This window comes from Carcharhinus amblyrhynchos, chromosome 10 (genome assembly GCF_965287045.1).
Source record: "Carcharhinus amblyrhynchos chromosome 10, sCarAmb.v2.hapA, whole genome shotgun sequence".
NCBI lineage: Eukaryota > Metazoa > Chordata > Chondrichthyes > Carcharhiniformes > Carcharhinidae > Carcharhinus > Carcharhinus amblyrhynchos.
Window position 1 is genome coordinate 59,240,387 of NC_137333.1, and position 17,280 is coordinate 59,257,666.

At 40.1% G+C, this 17,280-nt stretch overlaps 1 protein-coding gene across 1 annotated transcript; it reads left to right on the top strand.

Annotated features, from left to right (window-relative positions):
* Nucleotides 1-617: 617 nt before the first annotated feature.
* cnot11 (CCR4-NOT transcription complex, subunit 11) lies at nucleotides 618-16,758 on the top strand. The gene is made up of 7 exons (XM_080197142.1): nucleotides 618-1,133; nucleotides 3,417-3,581; nucleotides 6,157-6,309; nucleotides 8,842-9,044; nucleotides 13,270-13,472; nucleotides 14,144-14,240; nucleotides 16,079-16,758. Exons 1-7 carry the CDS (start codon nucleotides 815-817, stop codon nucleotides 16,271-16,273), a joined length of 1,335 nt encoding a protein of 444 aa, XP_080053268.1. The 5' UTR covers nucleotides 618-814; the 3' UTR covers nucleotides 16,274-16,758.
* The last annotated feature ends 522 nt before the right edge of the window (nucleotides 16,759-17,280 follow it).

The window sequence follows — 17,280 nt, forward strand, 5'->3', positions numbered from 1 at the left end:
CTGTTTTGGTTGTGTAATGTGTTTCTGACATAAGATAGATTTTGTAAATTGTTTGATCTTTCTGAACTTGTATGGTAAAGTTTATTTTTATTTGTTTAAAACCTTTGGAATTGTGGGACCTTGTTTATTGAGCAAGCGTCTTGAATCTCAACATTTATCTACTTCAAATGAAACTTTTTGGGCCCTTTGGGGAACATAGTGGCACAACAGTTAGCACTGCTGCCTCACAGTGCCAGGGACCTGGGTTCAATTCCAGCCTCGGATCACTGTCTGTGTGGAGTTTGCACATTCTTCTCCCACACTCCAAAGATATGCAGGTTAGGTTAACCAGCCATGCTAAATTGGCCTTAGTGAGAGGGGGATTAGCAGGATAAAGTCATGGGATTATGGGAAGGGGGCCTGTTGTTGGTGCAGACTCGATGGGCTGAATGGCATCTTCCTGCACTGTGGGGATTTTGTGGTAACTGGATTTCCCCAACAGCCCGGGGTCTGGCCATGGATCAGAACAAGCTTCTGAACAAACACTGCTGCTGACAGTCACACTCTCTTCTGCCAGTCTCTCTCCACACTGCTGCTGAGTCAATCCCAACCCTGAGGGCAGGCTTTTGCGACACTGCTGTGAAGCGGGCCGCCCAATGGTTGCTTTACGTCAGTGTTTGGCGGCCTGAGGCCTGATCGCGCGCGGTCGGAGCTGCTTTAAATTTTATGTTTGGAGAGATATATGTTTGTGGTCCCGGGAAGAGAGTGTGCGTTTGTGTAGCGAGGGGAGGGGGCGGTGAATCGGGCCTTTGGCCTTCAGGGCCCCTCGGTAACCATGACTCTGGCTCCCAAGGAGCTGAGCAGCCTGATCGGCATCATTTGCGAGGAGGCGACCAGTAACACCTTCGAGGGCCTGTCCACCGCCTTCCACCATTACTTCGCCAAGCACGACCATTTCCGAGTGGGCTCCACGCTGGTAATGCTGCTGCAACAGGCCGACCTGCTGCCCAGCCCCCAGCAGCGCCTCACCGCCCTCTACCTGCTCTGGGAGATGTACCGCACCGAGCCGCTGGCCGCCAACCCCTTCGCCGCCGTATTCGCCCACCTGCTGAATGCCGCCCCGGTGGCCGAGGAACAGGAGAAGCAGCTCCTAGGTAAGACCGTGCCTCCACACCATCGCTCTGAGTGAGACCTGCTCATCCAGCTCCGTGACCAGTACATCCCAGGAGATGTTGAAATTATTGCAATCATATGTTTGTCAGGATTTTAAAAAAATTTAAATGTTTCTCGCTTTTAACTTGTAGTCTAATCTTGCACCCAGAGCACAAGCTTGATCCTGTTCCACTTGCATTATCGGTGGCGCTGCTCTTCGGAGGAGGCATTAATGCGAAATCTTTCAGTTGTTTCACTTTTTTTTATTTTCTCTCTTTAACTGAAGTTTGCTTATTAGTGTCACAAGTAGGCTTACGTTAACACTCCAATGAAGTTACAGTGAAATCCCCCGAGTTGCCGTGCTCCGATGCCTGTTCGGGTACACTGAGGGAGAATATAGCATAGCCAATATATCGCATGCCTTTTGGACTGTGGGAGGAAACTGGAGCAGGATGAATGTGCCGACAGTGCTCCAAGCTGGAATTCGAACCCAGGTCCCTGGCACTGAGAGGCAGCAGTGCTAACCACTGTAGCACCATGTCACTGTGGATGTGAACCATCACTCACAAGTCTGGGGAATTAACTTAATTCCCCTCCACACTGTAGCAGCCCCTTCAGAAGGAATTGGCACACAGAACATCTCAGTGCCGTTCTGAGATTTAATGGGGTGCTATATAAATGCAGATTGTCTTTCATGTAATTTGATGCTATGGAGCATGATACAACTTCAGTAACATGGAATTGTACACTGACTGGGGAAATAAGACATTGTACCATGGGTTAGTACCATTGCTCTTCTGTGTTTAGTTCAAATCTAACTTGTCCTGTTGTTTGAAAGGACAGGAATATCAACTTCTTTAACATTCTAAAAATTTTATTTTGGAAGGGAATAAATGATTGTTCATTATTTTTAGTGACCTGCTAATTGCCTTTATTTAAACCTCCTTAATTGAGTGCAAGTCCATATAAACTGTGTTATTGATGAATGGAAATAATTTCAATATTTAAGTTTTATTTCGCAAGCATTCTAGAAATTGAAAGTCAGCGAGCTTTAAAGATACTCTAAGATTTGAATGAAAGAATGTATCTTTGCACAGAGGTCCTCCATTTATTTGTTAGAATTGCCAAATGAAGAAGCCTGTGCTAGATTGTTAATAGCTTTCAAAACATAATGTTTGACCTCTTACTCATGTTCTAATATAAGTCTAAGGATTCAAAATATAGCCAGGACAAATGTGTCAAATTGAAATTATCATTTTTGGAAAAATTAAATGGCTTTAGAAAACCCAGTGCAACAATAAAATGTTTGGATGGATAGGAACTAATTGCTTGATTAATTTTTATCAGGGAGAAACTCCAATGTAGAAAAATGAGTCAAGTTTATACCTTAAATTGCATTATTCTACCTTTCAGGAACATATTTTGTAGATTCTAATATTCTGAGAGGAACCTGTGAGAAATAACAATTCTTAAACATACTAAGAAAATGAAATTTCACTAATATAAATCTCAACATATACTCAATTTTTCACAGTATTGTTTATTGCTGAAAAAAAGGCATGTTGAAGCTTTTTGTCATGCACTTACCAGGATACTAATACCAATGTTAAGGGAAAATAGCAACCAGTCTGTGCTTGCAAAACTGAAAAGTGTATCCAGCATTAGATGTGATTCCAGAATTTGCTGAAGTATCCTCATTGTGCCAAGAATTACACTGACAGCCAATTTAAGATTGTTAGTCAGGCTCACAGTGTGGTGCATTTGCGTGTACTGGAAGCTACATATATTCATATACATGGCCCTGTTCTTTGCAGACAAAACATCTGTGTGTGCACACACACACAACTTTTAGAGTTAATTTACTGCACAAAGTAAGTGGCAGCCATTTGCTGTCTTGACCCATTAGGGTCAAGCTGCCTAACTTAAATTTCAAACAACATCTAGCAGTTAACTCTCAAGTCAGCATCAACTGGTGCATTCTCCATGGTAGTACCTTTACCAATCAGAGACCACTTGCCAACCAATCGACACACTTCTCATACATTATAAACCGTTGTTTTCCCGTTGTAATGGTATTCTTGCAAAGCATCCTAATGAGTGGAAAAGCTTTGACATGCCTCTTTATTTTTAGTCCCGCAATAAAGTTTTGTACTACCAAAAGACCGTTAGTGCAGTTTGGACTTTTCATACTTCTGCTGATGTTTAATTTACTTATTATGTAATTAAAGATTATTTAAACTCCAGACTGAACCTTGATTTTTTTTTTGTTTAATGCTATTTGACAGGATTCTTGCCACCTATTACTCCCCCTGAGAAGTTTTTCCTTTCTCAGTTGATGTTGGCTCCTCCAAGAGAGCTGTTTAAGAAAACTCCCCGTCAGATTGCGTGTATGGATGTGGGGAACATGCCTCAGTCTGTAGACATTAGTGGTCTGCAGTTGGCCCTGGCAGGTGAGTAAAATTGTGTACTATTCAAAAAAGCTGCAGTTACAGTAATTCAGCTGAGGATCCTGTAGACCTAAGTTTATTAAATTGCAATTTTGCCCTGTGTGCAAACTTCCTGCTGTTGTCAAAATACAGACTTTGTTTATCAGATGGTGTAATTGTTGTCATAGAGGTTTACAACATGAAAACAGGCCATTCGGCCCAACTTGTCCATGTAGCTAAACAGATACTCTATTTTGAAAATGAAGCTGGAATCAACTATCTCAGTTCGAGTGAATTTTGAGACATAATAGTAATGTGTATAACCAAATCTCTGTACCTCAAACTGGTGTTTATAAAGAATTGTTTGGCATCAGTTTTTATTTTTTAAAGTGTACCACTTCTTAGTTCCCAAGCAACATCTGGCAGGTTGAGGCTGAAAAACAATTTAGCCTAGTATTGGTCTCAAGCTTAGATTTTAAGGGCAATGAAGAAACAATGTGAACTCCCAACTACAAAACAACTGGGCAAATTTAAGTTTCCGGATTAGGTGAAGAAATTCTCTATGCACGATGAAGAATAGGTTAGATATTAAAGGCTGACCATATTCAGATACCTTGTAACTATTTTGTATGTCACTGAACATTCTGAATTCACCAAGTGCTTTCAGTTCTGTAGCTGAATCCATTCTGTGCTTGCTTGGAGATTTCTTGGTAGTTCAAAAAATGTGTTACGTGAGCAGTTACAATTAAATTATATCGTGCTGTACTGCAATAGAAACTTATTAGTGTTTTAAGTTTCTGTAAACACTACCTGTGATACAAATGAATTATTCTTGCGCAAATAGATTTTTCTTGTCTTGGCACATAATGTCACACTGACAAATTGCACAGATGTTCTCCAAATAAATCTGACCAAAGTACCCAAAACAGCTATCACCCTGCTACTAGATTTGATTTTGAATGTAGAACTGCTGTTGTGGAACCAATAAAGCATTGTGCTGTTTCCATTCGATCACCTTTTTCATGTCTACAAAATGTTTTTAGCATGAAACAAAAGCAGTGGATACTGAAATTACCTACCTGGAGAAATTAGATTGGGAGGGATATATCTGGATTGTACAGCATTTAAAAGCTGCAGCTCACTAGTGACATGGAAAATCAGGATTGCTCCTGAAATTACTCAGACTGGGACAGAGAAAGGATGACCTCAGCAATTCAGATTCGTTTGTTGGTTGGTGCATGTAATTTCCTGGAGATCTTGCCTGCCCCACTAAATAGTGAATGGAGATGGGAGAATATTTACTTATCCAATTTTTAAAAAAAAGTGTCATTGTGTCTATAGGACTCCAGTATTGAGCACTTAATATGGCTAATGAGTCTGTTAACCATGAATGCCATAGAAACCCTACAGTGCAGAAGGAGGCCATTCGGCCCATTGAGTCTGCACCGGTCGCAATCCCACTCAGGCCCTACCCCATATACCAACATATTTACCCGCTAATCCCTCTAACCTATGCATCTCAGGACACTAAGGGGCAATTTTTAGCATGGCCAATTGATCTAACCTGCACATCTTTGGACTGTGGGAGGAAACAGGAGCACCCGGAGGAAACCCACCAAGTCACAAGGAGAATGTGCAAACTCCACACAGACAGTGACCCAAGGAGTCGAACCAAGATCCCTGGAGCTGTGAAGCAGCAGTGCTAACCACTGTGCTACCGTGCTGCCCCAAGATTTAGACAATTTTCTGTTCCCATGAATGTCCCTCCTATGCTTGTTTCCCCACCCCACTTGCTCTTTGTTACCATGATATCCAAAGATGTGTAATCGTGGTAAATGTGTGGGTTTACCAGGATAGGGCAGGTTGGGCCTGGGTAAGATGCTCTTTTTGAAAATCAGTGCAGATTGGATATGCCGAATGACCTCTCTCTGCACTGTAGGGATTCTGTGGTTCTTTTCAACGGTGACTTATGTGCTTCACAGCCCTTCATCAGTGTCAACATGAGTTTAAAATATCATGCCTGTCTTTTCTCTTTACTGATGCTGTTTGACCTGTGAATATCCAGTATTTCCAGCCAGTGACATGGGAGATCCACTACATTTGGGAAAGAATGCACGATGTGTGTAGAGCACTCCCTCAAACCCTCAATACTAACATAATTATGAACTTTGTAGAATGTAACATTTGAGTATGCCCTTTCAAATTGCTGGGTACAGAATTTTTTGGAGGGTTTGTGAATGAAAGTTGAGACTTCAGAGCAGTCAAGGGAAAACAAAATATGCTGTTGGCTTAGCTTATTTATGGAGGGAGTCACTAAGCTTTATAGATCATAGAGATCCTATGTTGATTCTCCAGTGTGCACTGAATGAGACAAGCAGTAGGGTTTTTGAAGGAGAGAAGTTATTTTTGTTACATGGAATTGTATACCAGCAAGAAGCAACAACACCGGAAAAGGTTATACCTGTATCTATCATAGGAAATTGTGCCAATAACAGGAGCATAGAGAGAATCAATATTGGTTAATCTGTAACTGTCCTTTACGTGCAAATTGACTTTATACAACTGTATACTTATGCATAATCCTTTATTCATTCTGCAGAGCGCCAGTCTGAATTGCCAACACAGAGCAAAGCCAGCTTTCCAAGCATACTTCCTGATCCTGATCCTGACTCTTCCAACTCCGGATTTGACAGTTCTGTTGCGACTCAGATTATCGAGGCTTTAGTGAGTGGACCAAGACCACCAATAGAAAGTAAGCAGTTTTAAATCACTGTTCAGGATGTTGGCAGAAGTGCTGAATGTTTGACTCTTGATCACAGAACCCAAATTCAAATCTACCCATTATTTCCGGTGGAGATGTTTTGTTAGCCTTCGTCATGGTTAGTGTATTAAATGGTAAAAGAGCATGTTTACCCTAGCATTAGTCTCCTTTAATATCGGTTGAGAACATCCAGACTTCCTAGCAGATAAACCTATAAATAATAGCAGATACATGGGGTAAGCTGGCTACAATCAGTGCTAATGTTCACTTCCCATTATAATACTTCTAAAGTGGGTGCAAAGCTTTTTCATACTACCATATATGCCATTTTTAACTTAGCTGCATAGATTTTTAAACTAGTTTAATAGTTTGGTGGTGAAGGAAAGTGTTAAATTAAAAGCGGAGGAATTTAGAGTAGCTAAGAGCAGTGGGCGAGAAGAGGATTGGGAAAGGTTTAAATGTCAACAAAGATTGACAAAAAAGTTGATAAAGGAGGGTAGAAGAAGCTATGAAGCTGGGCTAGCGCTTAATATAAAAAAGGATAGCAAGAGTTTTTATAAATATATAAAAAGGAAGAGGCTGGCTAGGGTGAACGTTGGTCCCTTAGAGGATGAGAAAGGGGACCTAGTGGTAGGGGATGGGGATATGGCTAAGGTCTTGAATAACTTTTTTGTTTCTGTCTTCACGGAGGAGGACGTGAATAATTTGCTGGGTGTTAGCGATGGAAAGGTGGTAGGACTGGAGGGTCTTAATGACATTACTGTTACTAGAGAGGTGGTGCGCGACAGACTGGAGGGGCTGATTGTGGACAAGTCCCCAGGACCGGATGGAATGCATCCGAGGGTTCTGAAAGAAATGGCGGAGGTTATAGTGGATGCCTTGGTGGTTATTTTCCAGACGTCGCTGGATTCCGGGGAAGTGCCGGAAGATTGGAAAACGGCTAATGTTACGCCGTTGTTTAAGAAGGGTGCCAGGCAAAAGGTGGGGAATTATAGGCCGGTTAGTTTAACGTCTGTGGTAGGTAAAATGTTAGAATCCGTCATTAAGGAGGAAATTGCGAGGCATCTTGAAGGGAATTGCTTGACAGGGCAGACGCAACACGGTTTCATTAAAGGGAAGTTGTGTCTGACAAATTTACTGGAGTTCTATGAGGATGTGTCTAGGGCGGTGGATAGAGGAGAGCCGGTGGATGTGGTCTTTCTGGATTTTCAGAAGGCGTTTGATAAGGTACCTCACAAGAGGTTACTGCAGAAGGTCAGAGGACATGGAGTTGGGGGTAGGGTGTTAGCGTGGATAGAGGATTGGTTGTCAAATAGGAGGCAGAGAGTGGGGGTCAATGGGTGCTATTCGGATTGGCGGTTGGTGACTAGTGGGGTGCCCCAGGGGTCGGTGCTGGGGCCTCAGCTATTTACCATTTATATAGATGATCTGGAGGAGGGAACCGAGTGTAGGGTGTCGAAATTTGCTGATGACACCAAGATTGGGGGAAAGGCAAATTGTGCGGAGGGTGTGGAGAGTCTGCAGAAGGATCTAGATAGGCTGGGCGAATGGGCCAGGAAATGGCAAATGGAATTTAATGTTGGCAAGTGTGAGGTGGTCCACTTTGGTAGGAAGAATGGTAGGAAGGACTATTACTTACGTGGCGAAAAACTGCAGCAGGCGACGGTGCAGAGGGACCTCGGGGTCCTTGTGCATGAGTCGCAAAAACCCAGCTTGCAGGTGCAGCAGGTGGTCAGGAAGGCGAATGGGATGCTGGCCTTCATCGCGAGGGGGATTGAATATAAAAGTAGGGAGGTCTTGCTGCAGCTGTATAGGGCATTGGTGAGGCCGCAGCTGGAGTACTGTGTGCAGTTTTGGGCGCCGCACCTGCGCAAGGATATTTTGGCCCTGGAGGGAGTGCAGAGGAGGTTTACTAGGCTGATACCGGAGTTGAGGGGATTGAGCTATGAGGAGAGGCTGAATAAACTAGGCTTGTACTCGTTAGAGTTTAGAAGAATGAGGGGAGATCTCATTGAGACGTATAAGATGATGAATGGGATGGATAGGATAGAGGTGGAGAGACTCTTCCTGCTCAAAAAAGACAGTAGGACTAGGGGGCACAGCCTCAAGATAAAGGGGAGGCGGTTTAGAACGGAGTTGAGGAGGAACTTCTTCACTCAAAGGGTGGTGAATCTCTGGAATTCTCTGCCCGTTGAAGTGGTGGAGGCTGCCTCGCTAAATATTTTTAAGAAGCGGGTTGATGGGTTCTTGATAAGAGAGGGGATTAAGGGTTATGGGGAGAGGGCGGGAAAGTGGAACTGAGCCACAACAGATCAGCCATGATCTTATTGAATGGCGGGGCAGGCTCGAAGGGCTAGATGGCCTACTCCTGCTCCTATTTCTTATGTTCTTATGTTCTTATATCCAGCTATATTCTGCCAAACAACCACTTCCAGTAAAACCCCTATTTGACTTCCAGATATGCTTTTGCTGTCAACTTTTCTGTAGAATACTAAATCTTGAATTTCTTTTTATCATGTGAAGGTCATTTTCGGCCAGAGTTTATTCGACCTGCCCCTCCACTTCATGTATGTGAGGATGAGCTAGCTTGGCTGAACCCAACAGAACCTGATCATACAATCCAATGGGATAAAACCATGTGTGTTAAAAACAGCACTGGGGTGGAAATTAAGCGCATCATGGCAAAGGCTTTCAAGAGTCCCTTATCTGCACAACAGCAAACGCAGGTAATTGCAAATGAGTATTACTTTAAACAGCTGAATCATTAGTAGTAGTATCACTGAGTTGCACCACCAACACATAGGCTGGAACTTTGCGACCGTTCATGCCACCGGGATTTCAGCTACAGTGAACAGAGTATTGACTTAAAACTAAATTCTCTGCCTTTGCTGCAGTGGGAATATGGAGTGAACGGGCGATAAAATCGCGCCCTTAGTGTTGGAATTGCACCTATGATCCTGTTTGTCACTGTGTTCGCTGTGCATTAAGAAATGGTTCTGATTGGTGACCAAATGCTTTGTGATAATTAAAAAGGAAAGGCAGAGTGGTTATAACTTTCACGTAAATTGGCTTGCGTCAGAAAGTTAGGGAACGTCACTGTTCAGGATAGTTTCCTGCAACAATATGTCGAGGAACCAACAAGAGGGCAAGTCATGTTGAAATTAGTAATAAGCAGATTTACTTAACAGTATAACAGTATAAGACCTAATAGTGATTATAATATGATCAAGTTTAACTTTCTGTTTGAAACTGGGAAATGTGAAACAGCTAAGTTTTAGATTTGAGTACATCTGGCTTCAACAGGGTGAGTTCAAGACTCTGCATAATAAACTGGGCAAATCTGTTAATAGGTAAATCGACAACATCAGTGGGAAATGTTCAAAAATAAAGACTTGAACGTGATACAGAACCATTTCATATCCCTATGGGACTTAATCAAAAACAGCCATGGATGGCAAAAGAGGCAAGGGACAATATAAAACTAAAAAAAGCAGACAAGAATGTGTAAAATAACACAGATCCTGCCAACTAGGAGGGATGCAAAAACCAGCAAAAAAAATGACAAAACAAACAGTAAGAACAAAAAGCAGGGATTAAGAAAATAAATTTGCTAGGGATATCAAAACCAACATAAATTATTTTTACAATTTGGAAAAACAGTTGTCAAGAGCAGCGTGGGCCTTTTTAAGTATTGATAATGGTGATATTGTGATGGAAATAAGGGAATAGGAAACACGTTGAATAATTACTTTGTGTCAGTATATACAGTAGAAGAGGATAACATGTGGACATCCCAAGGATACGTAAATCAGAGTTGGGAACTCAGCAACGTTAGCATAAGCAAAATAACTGTAGTGAAGAAAGTAATGACATTAACAAGTGATAAATCCCCAAGACTGGGTGGTTTCTATCTCAGGGTTTTACAGAAAATAGATAAGAATGTTGCAGATGTCCTAACTATAACATTTGCGACTCATGCCTTAAGATTGGAAAATTGCATATCACTTCACCATTTCAGAAAGGTGAGTGAGGAAAACCTAGTTAGCCTAACATTGCTGTCAGAAAATGACTGATATCTGTAATTTGGGCATTATTGACTAAAATTGTCACCCTTGAAAATTTTCAGCTAACCAGAGAGAGCCAGCATGGATTTGTAAAGGGTAGGTAACACCTGACTAAAATAATTAATTTTTTGAATGGGTGATGTAGTGGTCAGGGCAATGTCTATGTATCAAAAACAGAAAATTCTGGAAAATCTCAGCAGGTCTGACTGCATCTGTGGGGAGAGAATAGAGTTAACATTTTGAGCCTAGATGCCCCCCTTGTTAGAGCTGGGTCTTTCTGTGTATGTTGGACTTCCGGAAGGTATTTGATAAAGTCTGTGAAGGCAAATTGTTGAACTGGTAAGGAAACTGGCTGAGCAGCCCATAATTTGAACTACCTGCCAATTATCCTTGTTCAAATTGGCAAAAGTGACTATTGGATTCCTGAAGGGATTTGTGCTGTGGCCTCAACCATTCTCCATGTTTTATTAATAACTTAGATGGTCAAAGAGACAGCCATGTATCCAGCTTTACTCATGATAGAAAAATTTGTGTTGTAAGCATTGTAGATAGAAGCATAACATTGCAGAAATATTAAAGTTTAAGGTAAGTGAATTGACAGAATTGTAACAAATGGATTTCAATATAGGCAAATATGAGATCATCCACTTGAAACCCAAAAAAAGAGAACAGAAAATGCAGGAAAATCTCAGCAGGTCTGACAACATCTGTGGAGAGAGAATGGAATCAACGTTTCAAGTCAAAGATGACAAAGGGTCATCCTGATTTGAAATGTTGGTTCTATTCTCTCTCCACAGAAGCTGTCAGACCTGCTGAACTTCTCCAGCATTTTCTGTTTTTGTTTGATTTCAGCAAGCACGGTACTTTGCCTTTTTCTAAGGATAGAACATGTTTCTTTCCAAATGGTAAGAAGCCAGAAACAGTACATGTCCCAAGAAACCTGGCTTATATCTTATGTTGGCCCTTATATCTAGAAGATGATAGTAGAAGGGGGTAGATGTTATGCAACAGCTACACAAACCTTGTAGTTAGACCACAGCTGGTGTACTGTGGTCAGTATTGAACACACATCTTAGGAAGGATATTTTGACCTCCAAGCGACTGCAGTATAGTTTTACCAGAATGATACATGGACTCATGGACTCCATGGATTAAATTATAAAGAGAGATTACAGAAACTGATGACATTCCTTGGAATTTAGAACATTAAGGAGCAATTTGATCAAAGTTTTCAAGTTATTAAGGCAAATTGCTAGGTAGATAGACAGACTATTTCTGGTGATTGGGGAATCTAGGACTAGGAAACATGGCCTTAAATTTAGATGTAAAAGACTCACATTCCAACCATTATTTTGTAAATTGTGCCTTTGTACGCCCTGTTTGTGAACAGAACGCCCACTCATCTGATGAAGGAGCAGCGCTTCGACAGCCAGTGGCTTGTGCTACCAAATAAACCTGTTGGACTTTAACCTGGTGTTATGAGACTTCTTTCTTAAATTTAGAGTCAGGCCTTTCAGGAGTGAAGTTAGGAAATCGGTTGGTTTAGATAGTTATGAGTGGTTTATGTTAGGGAATTAAGGACCAAATATAGAAGTTTGATAACATTTAGTTACTGAAAGTTGTGGACTTGAATGGTAAAATTTTAAATAGAGTAAAGGAACAAAAAGGCCTGGAGTGAAAGTACATAGGTGAATAAAACTGGAGGCCATAAAAAAGCAAATGGAATCCTTGCGATGAGAATCTAGAATTGTAGAATACAAGAGCAAAGAGGCAAAGTTTGAGTTCTTTATAAATAGACCTAAAGAAAATTGAGAGGTGACCTGAGGGTTATTCAAGGATAAATGGTGCCAAGGTAATTAATAGGGATAAAAAAGTAAAACAGAATCACACAAATTATTTTAAAAGAGAATTAGTTGCTTGAAAAAGGGGAATATTGAAGGGAATGGGAAATGAGCAGTAGAGTGAAATGACTAGCTGAGGTAAAAATGCTGGTACGCATTTGATTGGTTGAAAAGTATATAAAATTCTGTGATTTCATAGTCAAGATAGAGAATTGTGGGGAAGAGAGAAAGCTGAGGAGGAGAGTGTTATTTCGAGTTAGTTTGCACCAATCTGATTAATTTCTGTACTTGCTGCAATGAGCTGAATCAAAGCATCTTGCATTTGTACAGAAATCAGTCCAATGTGCTTCACAAGAATGTTAGCATACAAAATCTGACGCCGACTCACATAAGGAGATAATATTGGGTGGTTGAAGGCATAGAAACCAAAATTGGGATGATGACCATCAACAAAGGAACAGAATTGGAAGAGCACAGAGATCTTGGAGGGTTGTAGAACTGGAGGAGGCTACAGAGATGGGGAGGAGGGGCTATGGAAGAATAAAATGCCACGGTATTCATATGCTGTGTATAAGATTTAGAATTTGCATTTACTGTACAGTTTATGTAGCATCCTGTATTGGATCATTATTATTTTAAGGCAGCGGATTTTCTAACAGGTACAACTTACTACCTCAAAATTATGCATGAACTTCTACATTAAAGCTGAATTACTTTCAAAGTAATTGCAGACAATCCTAGGTTTTCTTTGAGGACATAATACTGTATGGAGGAAAATGAGGGAAGGAGGAATTAACATATCTTCAGATTCATGAATGTTAAAACGTTAGAATTACCTAATTTCTTCCAGTTGTTAAGTGATCTTCACAACATTTCTATTTGTTTTTATGTTAATTCTCTAAATACTTATGCAATGCTTAAAATAAAAATTTAACCCTCTAGCAGTAATTACTGGGTAATCATCTGATAGTGTGTCTGAAAATTGACACACATCTGTGTTGTACCTGAGTAACATTGAGTTTTTACTTTTATTTCCTTCATGGTAGCTCCTTGGTGAATTAGAAAAAGATCCAAAGCTTGTTTACCACATTGGTCTGACTCCTGTCAAGCTGCCTGATCTGGTAGAAAATAATCCTTTGGTTGCCATAGAGATGTTACTGAAGCTAATGCAGTCGAGCCAGATTACAGAATATTTTTCTGTACTTGTGAATATGGATATGTCCCTTCATTCCATGGAAGTTGTAAATAGGTGAGTTATATGCGTTTTCCCACCCCAATTTTCTTTGATTTTTCATTTGTTACCGCTGCGTTCCTGAGCATATTCCACATAAAATGGTAGTGGTGCAACCCTCTTTCTTTTGTGAACCTGGACAGTGTATCGACAGGCGCCATTCACTGCAGCACTCTTGTCAATCATGCCCAATTCTTTGACAGCTGCATTTCCAGTAGGGAGTCACTCGATAATCGAAGTTTGATATATTAAAAGACTAGTGCATCAAAATTTAACTTTCTCTTTACATTTGGCTAGTCAACATAGAAAATGTTGCAGTTCTATAAAGGGTAACTTATTTCCAAACCAAATGCTTTGTTCACATCTTTTACTTTGATTGTTTTGAATTTTTATTTTCTTTCATATAGTGTAAATGTTGACTTCTCACAAAATGTAAATCAATGAGTACAAGTCACTCCTGTATCTCACAGGAGTGGAGCTGTTTACTTGCGTCTTTCGTCAAGCTGTTCAACTGCGGGGAGCATAATAGCTAAACTCTGTTCTTTCCTCATCCGATAATTCGCTTCCAGTAGAGATTACTAGGTAGTGATTCAGCAATGTTCTTTAAATGAAAATTGGCCCTTTCTTTTTGTGGAGTTCAATGTTCTGATTTGGTCATTAATTGTTCCTCTTGTCTTTTTTTTTTGAAGGCTAACCACTGCTGTTGATCTTCCTCCGGAATTTATTCATCTCTATATTTCAAATTGTATCTCCACTTGTGAACAGATAAAAGATAAATACATGCAGGTATTGAACATGTTATGTGTAGTTGAATTGGTATTTTTATTCTGTAGCTGCTAATATGATATTCTTCCTTGTTTTTATTTCTGTAGTTGCTAATATGGTATACTTCCTTGCATGTTCTAGAGATGTTCTGATTATAATTGGAGAGTGTTGAGGTTTGACGTACATCACCAACTCTTACAAGTGTATGTAAGAAGGCAATTGAAATTGCATTTTCCCATTCTCGCTTTTGGCCCTCAAAAGTTTCCTATATGCATTTTCATTCTCTGTTTGTTTAATATTTCTCTTTTCCTCACTTTCCCTTCAACAGCACCTTCCTTTCTTGCTTGATTGCCTTCACCTTGTGCCATTAGGAGAGACATTTTTGACAATTGCTTGACACATTATTTCTCCAACTCTTATGTGGTGTCCACTCAATTGATACTTTGACTTAACAATTTTGTTTAGGCTTGAGAGAATTATATGCTTAGGATTTGTAACTCCGTATCAGGAAGAGAAATCCTTATGTCCCAGTTATATGGTCAAATAAAGTTTGACTTAGCACAGCAGCAAATAACATAGATGTCATGCATATTGTACACTTGTTATTTATCTCCTATAATTGACTTATGGAGAGAAGAATAAGGGATGAGGCTGAAAAGATGAAATCACTAGAAGGATAGGTAGGCCATGGGTAGTATTTTGTCAACGTTGGACAGGACGTGGCTCATGTTAGGTTATTTGTTGATTCCAAAAAGGGTCTTCTGTGGATCATACTCTTTCTGATTTTGAATAGTCATGCTACTAATTAAGCTTGTGGCCAGTTTTCAAAATTCAGATACTTTCATAAACAAATATCTTAAGCTTTAGGATAAAATGTGGTTTAACTGAGATTCTCTTTTTTTTTTGTTTTCTCCTAGCCACCACTGTTCAGTGATGGCCTATGGATGGAAATGGGAGTGTAGAGGAAGGCAACTTCTTAGCTGAGCCCGACATTTCTCTTGAGGGCAATAGCTTGGATTCCACTCTGGTTCAGTGGATTCTGAAAAAGTTGATAAGATCAATGCACAATCTGCAGATTCTGCTACATTCAGGCCAGATAGTGCTCAAAAGGTTGGGTAAATGTGTTGTTAGAAGTTTGTGCCCTTCCTCTGATACCTTGGCTTGGTCATTTTTTTGCCGAACACTTCTAAGGAACACAAGGTAGAGAAGCAGGCAACTTTAGCAAGGAAATTCCTTAAGTTAAGGCTTCAGCAGTTGAAGGCATGGCCGTCAATGATGGGCTGATGAAAATTGAGGACATACAAGAGGCTAGAATCAGAGGAGTACAGTTCTGTCAGAAGATATAAAGCTAGAGGAGGTTATACATAAGGAGAGATGAGGCCATAGGAGGGGTTTAAGAAAAGGGATGAGAATTTTGAATTGAAGAATTTTCCAGACCGGTAGTCATTGTAGGTATACTGCACAAGGTGAATGTAATTTGGTGTGAGTTAGGATATGGTGAAGAGTTTTGGATGAGCTCCAGTTTATGCAGGGTGCAAAATGGGAGTTTGGCCAGGATGTGGAATTGTCAGGTCAGGGCATATGCAGGAAGTATGGTTGATTGGGCTTGTTAGTGCTGATGGAATTCTACCCAAAAATGAGTCAACATCATTTGGAAAGGAGGTGAGAAAAATAGAAGAGAAAAAATTCAATGAAATCTAATCAGAGAATTTAGATTTAGAATTTGTGCATTTTTCCAGTAAATACTTGCATCTGTGCTATACAAATTTTGTGTTGCTCAGAAGATATGAAAGTAAGTTATCTGATAAAATTTGACTTGTGAAATGTACAGCAAATTAACTCAGCCTGTTATCTTCTAGAATCGTTTGGTACGTCTTGTTTGTGTCTTCCTCCAGTCTTTAATCAGAAACAAAATAATCAATGTCCAGGACTTGTTCATTGAAGTACAAGCTTTCTGCATTGAGTTCAGCCGAATACGAGAAGCAGCTGGTCTATTCCGATTACTGAAAACACTGGATACTGGAGAAAATCCTTCAGAAGCAAAATCAAAATAGTGGAAGGCAGGATTCTAAATCCCAGAAGACTGAAAAGACCTTTGTCGGGTGTTGGAATCATTTCAGTGGTTTCAGTGCATAATTGAGAGATAATTAGTTTGTTTAAAAACAGTAAGCCTTTCCTAAGCAGCAAGTTTGCTCAAATGGGACCTGATTTATTTTCTTGTTATACAAGTGTACAAACTGATACTGATGAGCATCTTGGTCACTTTTTGGGGTAGAGTTGTTGCATTGCAATGCACATTACTGACTCCTATTTAATTTGTGTTAGGAAATGCTTTCTATAAGAAAAACTGTGTTAACCAGTTTATTTCTGTTCTCTATATCATATGTATATACATGTTTCAGATTATTAAATGCATAATAGACAAAGTTAGGAAAATACAGAAGTAACAATATGTGCACCATGTTTGGATTGAGAAGTTCATGGATGTTGATTATAAAGTCTTTGTTTTAATTAAAATGCTGAAATATGAAACAATCAACACTTGATTGATTACTGACACTTAAATGAAGAATCAAGAGGTAAAAATTAGAGAGTGTTGCCATACCAGCTGAAACTGGGTGCAGTGAATGACCCTGCATCTGAAGATTCGTGTCTAGGATTGCAAGAGATTGGTTCTGGGCCTCATCTAAGTATTAATAGTAGCTAATTGTGCTTTCCCAATCAGTTCACTTGATGAAAATATGCACATTTAGGTCACTATTTCATCAGCAGTGGCTTTCAGATAAGTTGTAGGATATGGGAAGAGGGGAAGGGAAGCTAGTGATCATGGCTCAGTATCTATTGAATCAACTGTGGAGCTCAAAAGAGCAATTACCAAGTCAGTGACTGCCAATGGATATAAAATGCATCCATGTCCTGAAGGCATGGTAACAGATTGTTAATAAGGGCAATACTATTTATGTAGATTTTCAAAAGGCATTTAATACAGTGCCACACATTAGATCTGTGAGCAAAACTGTAGTTTATAGAATAAAAGGGAAAGTTGGTGCTTGGATAAGAA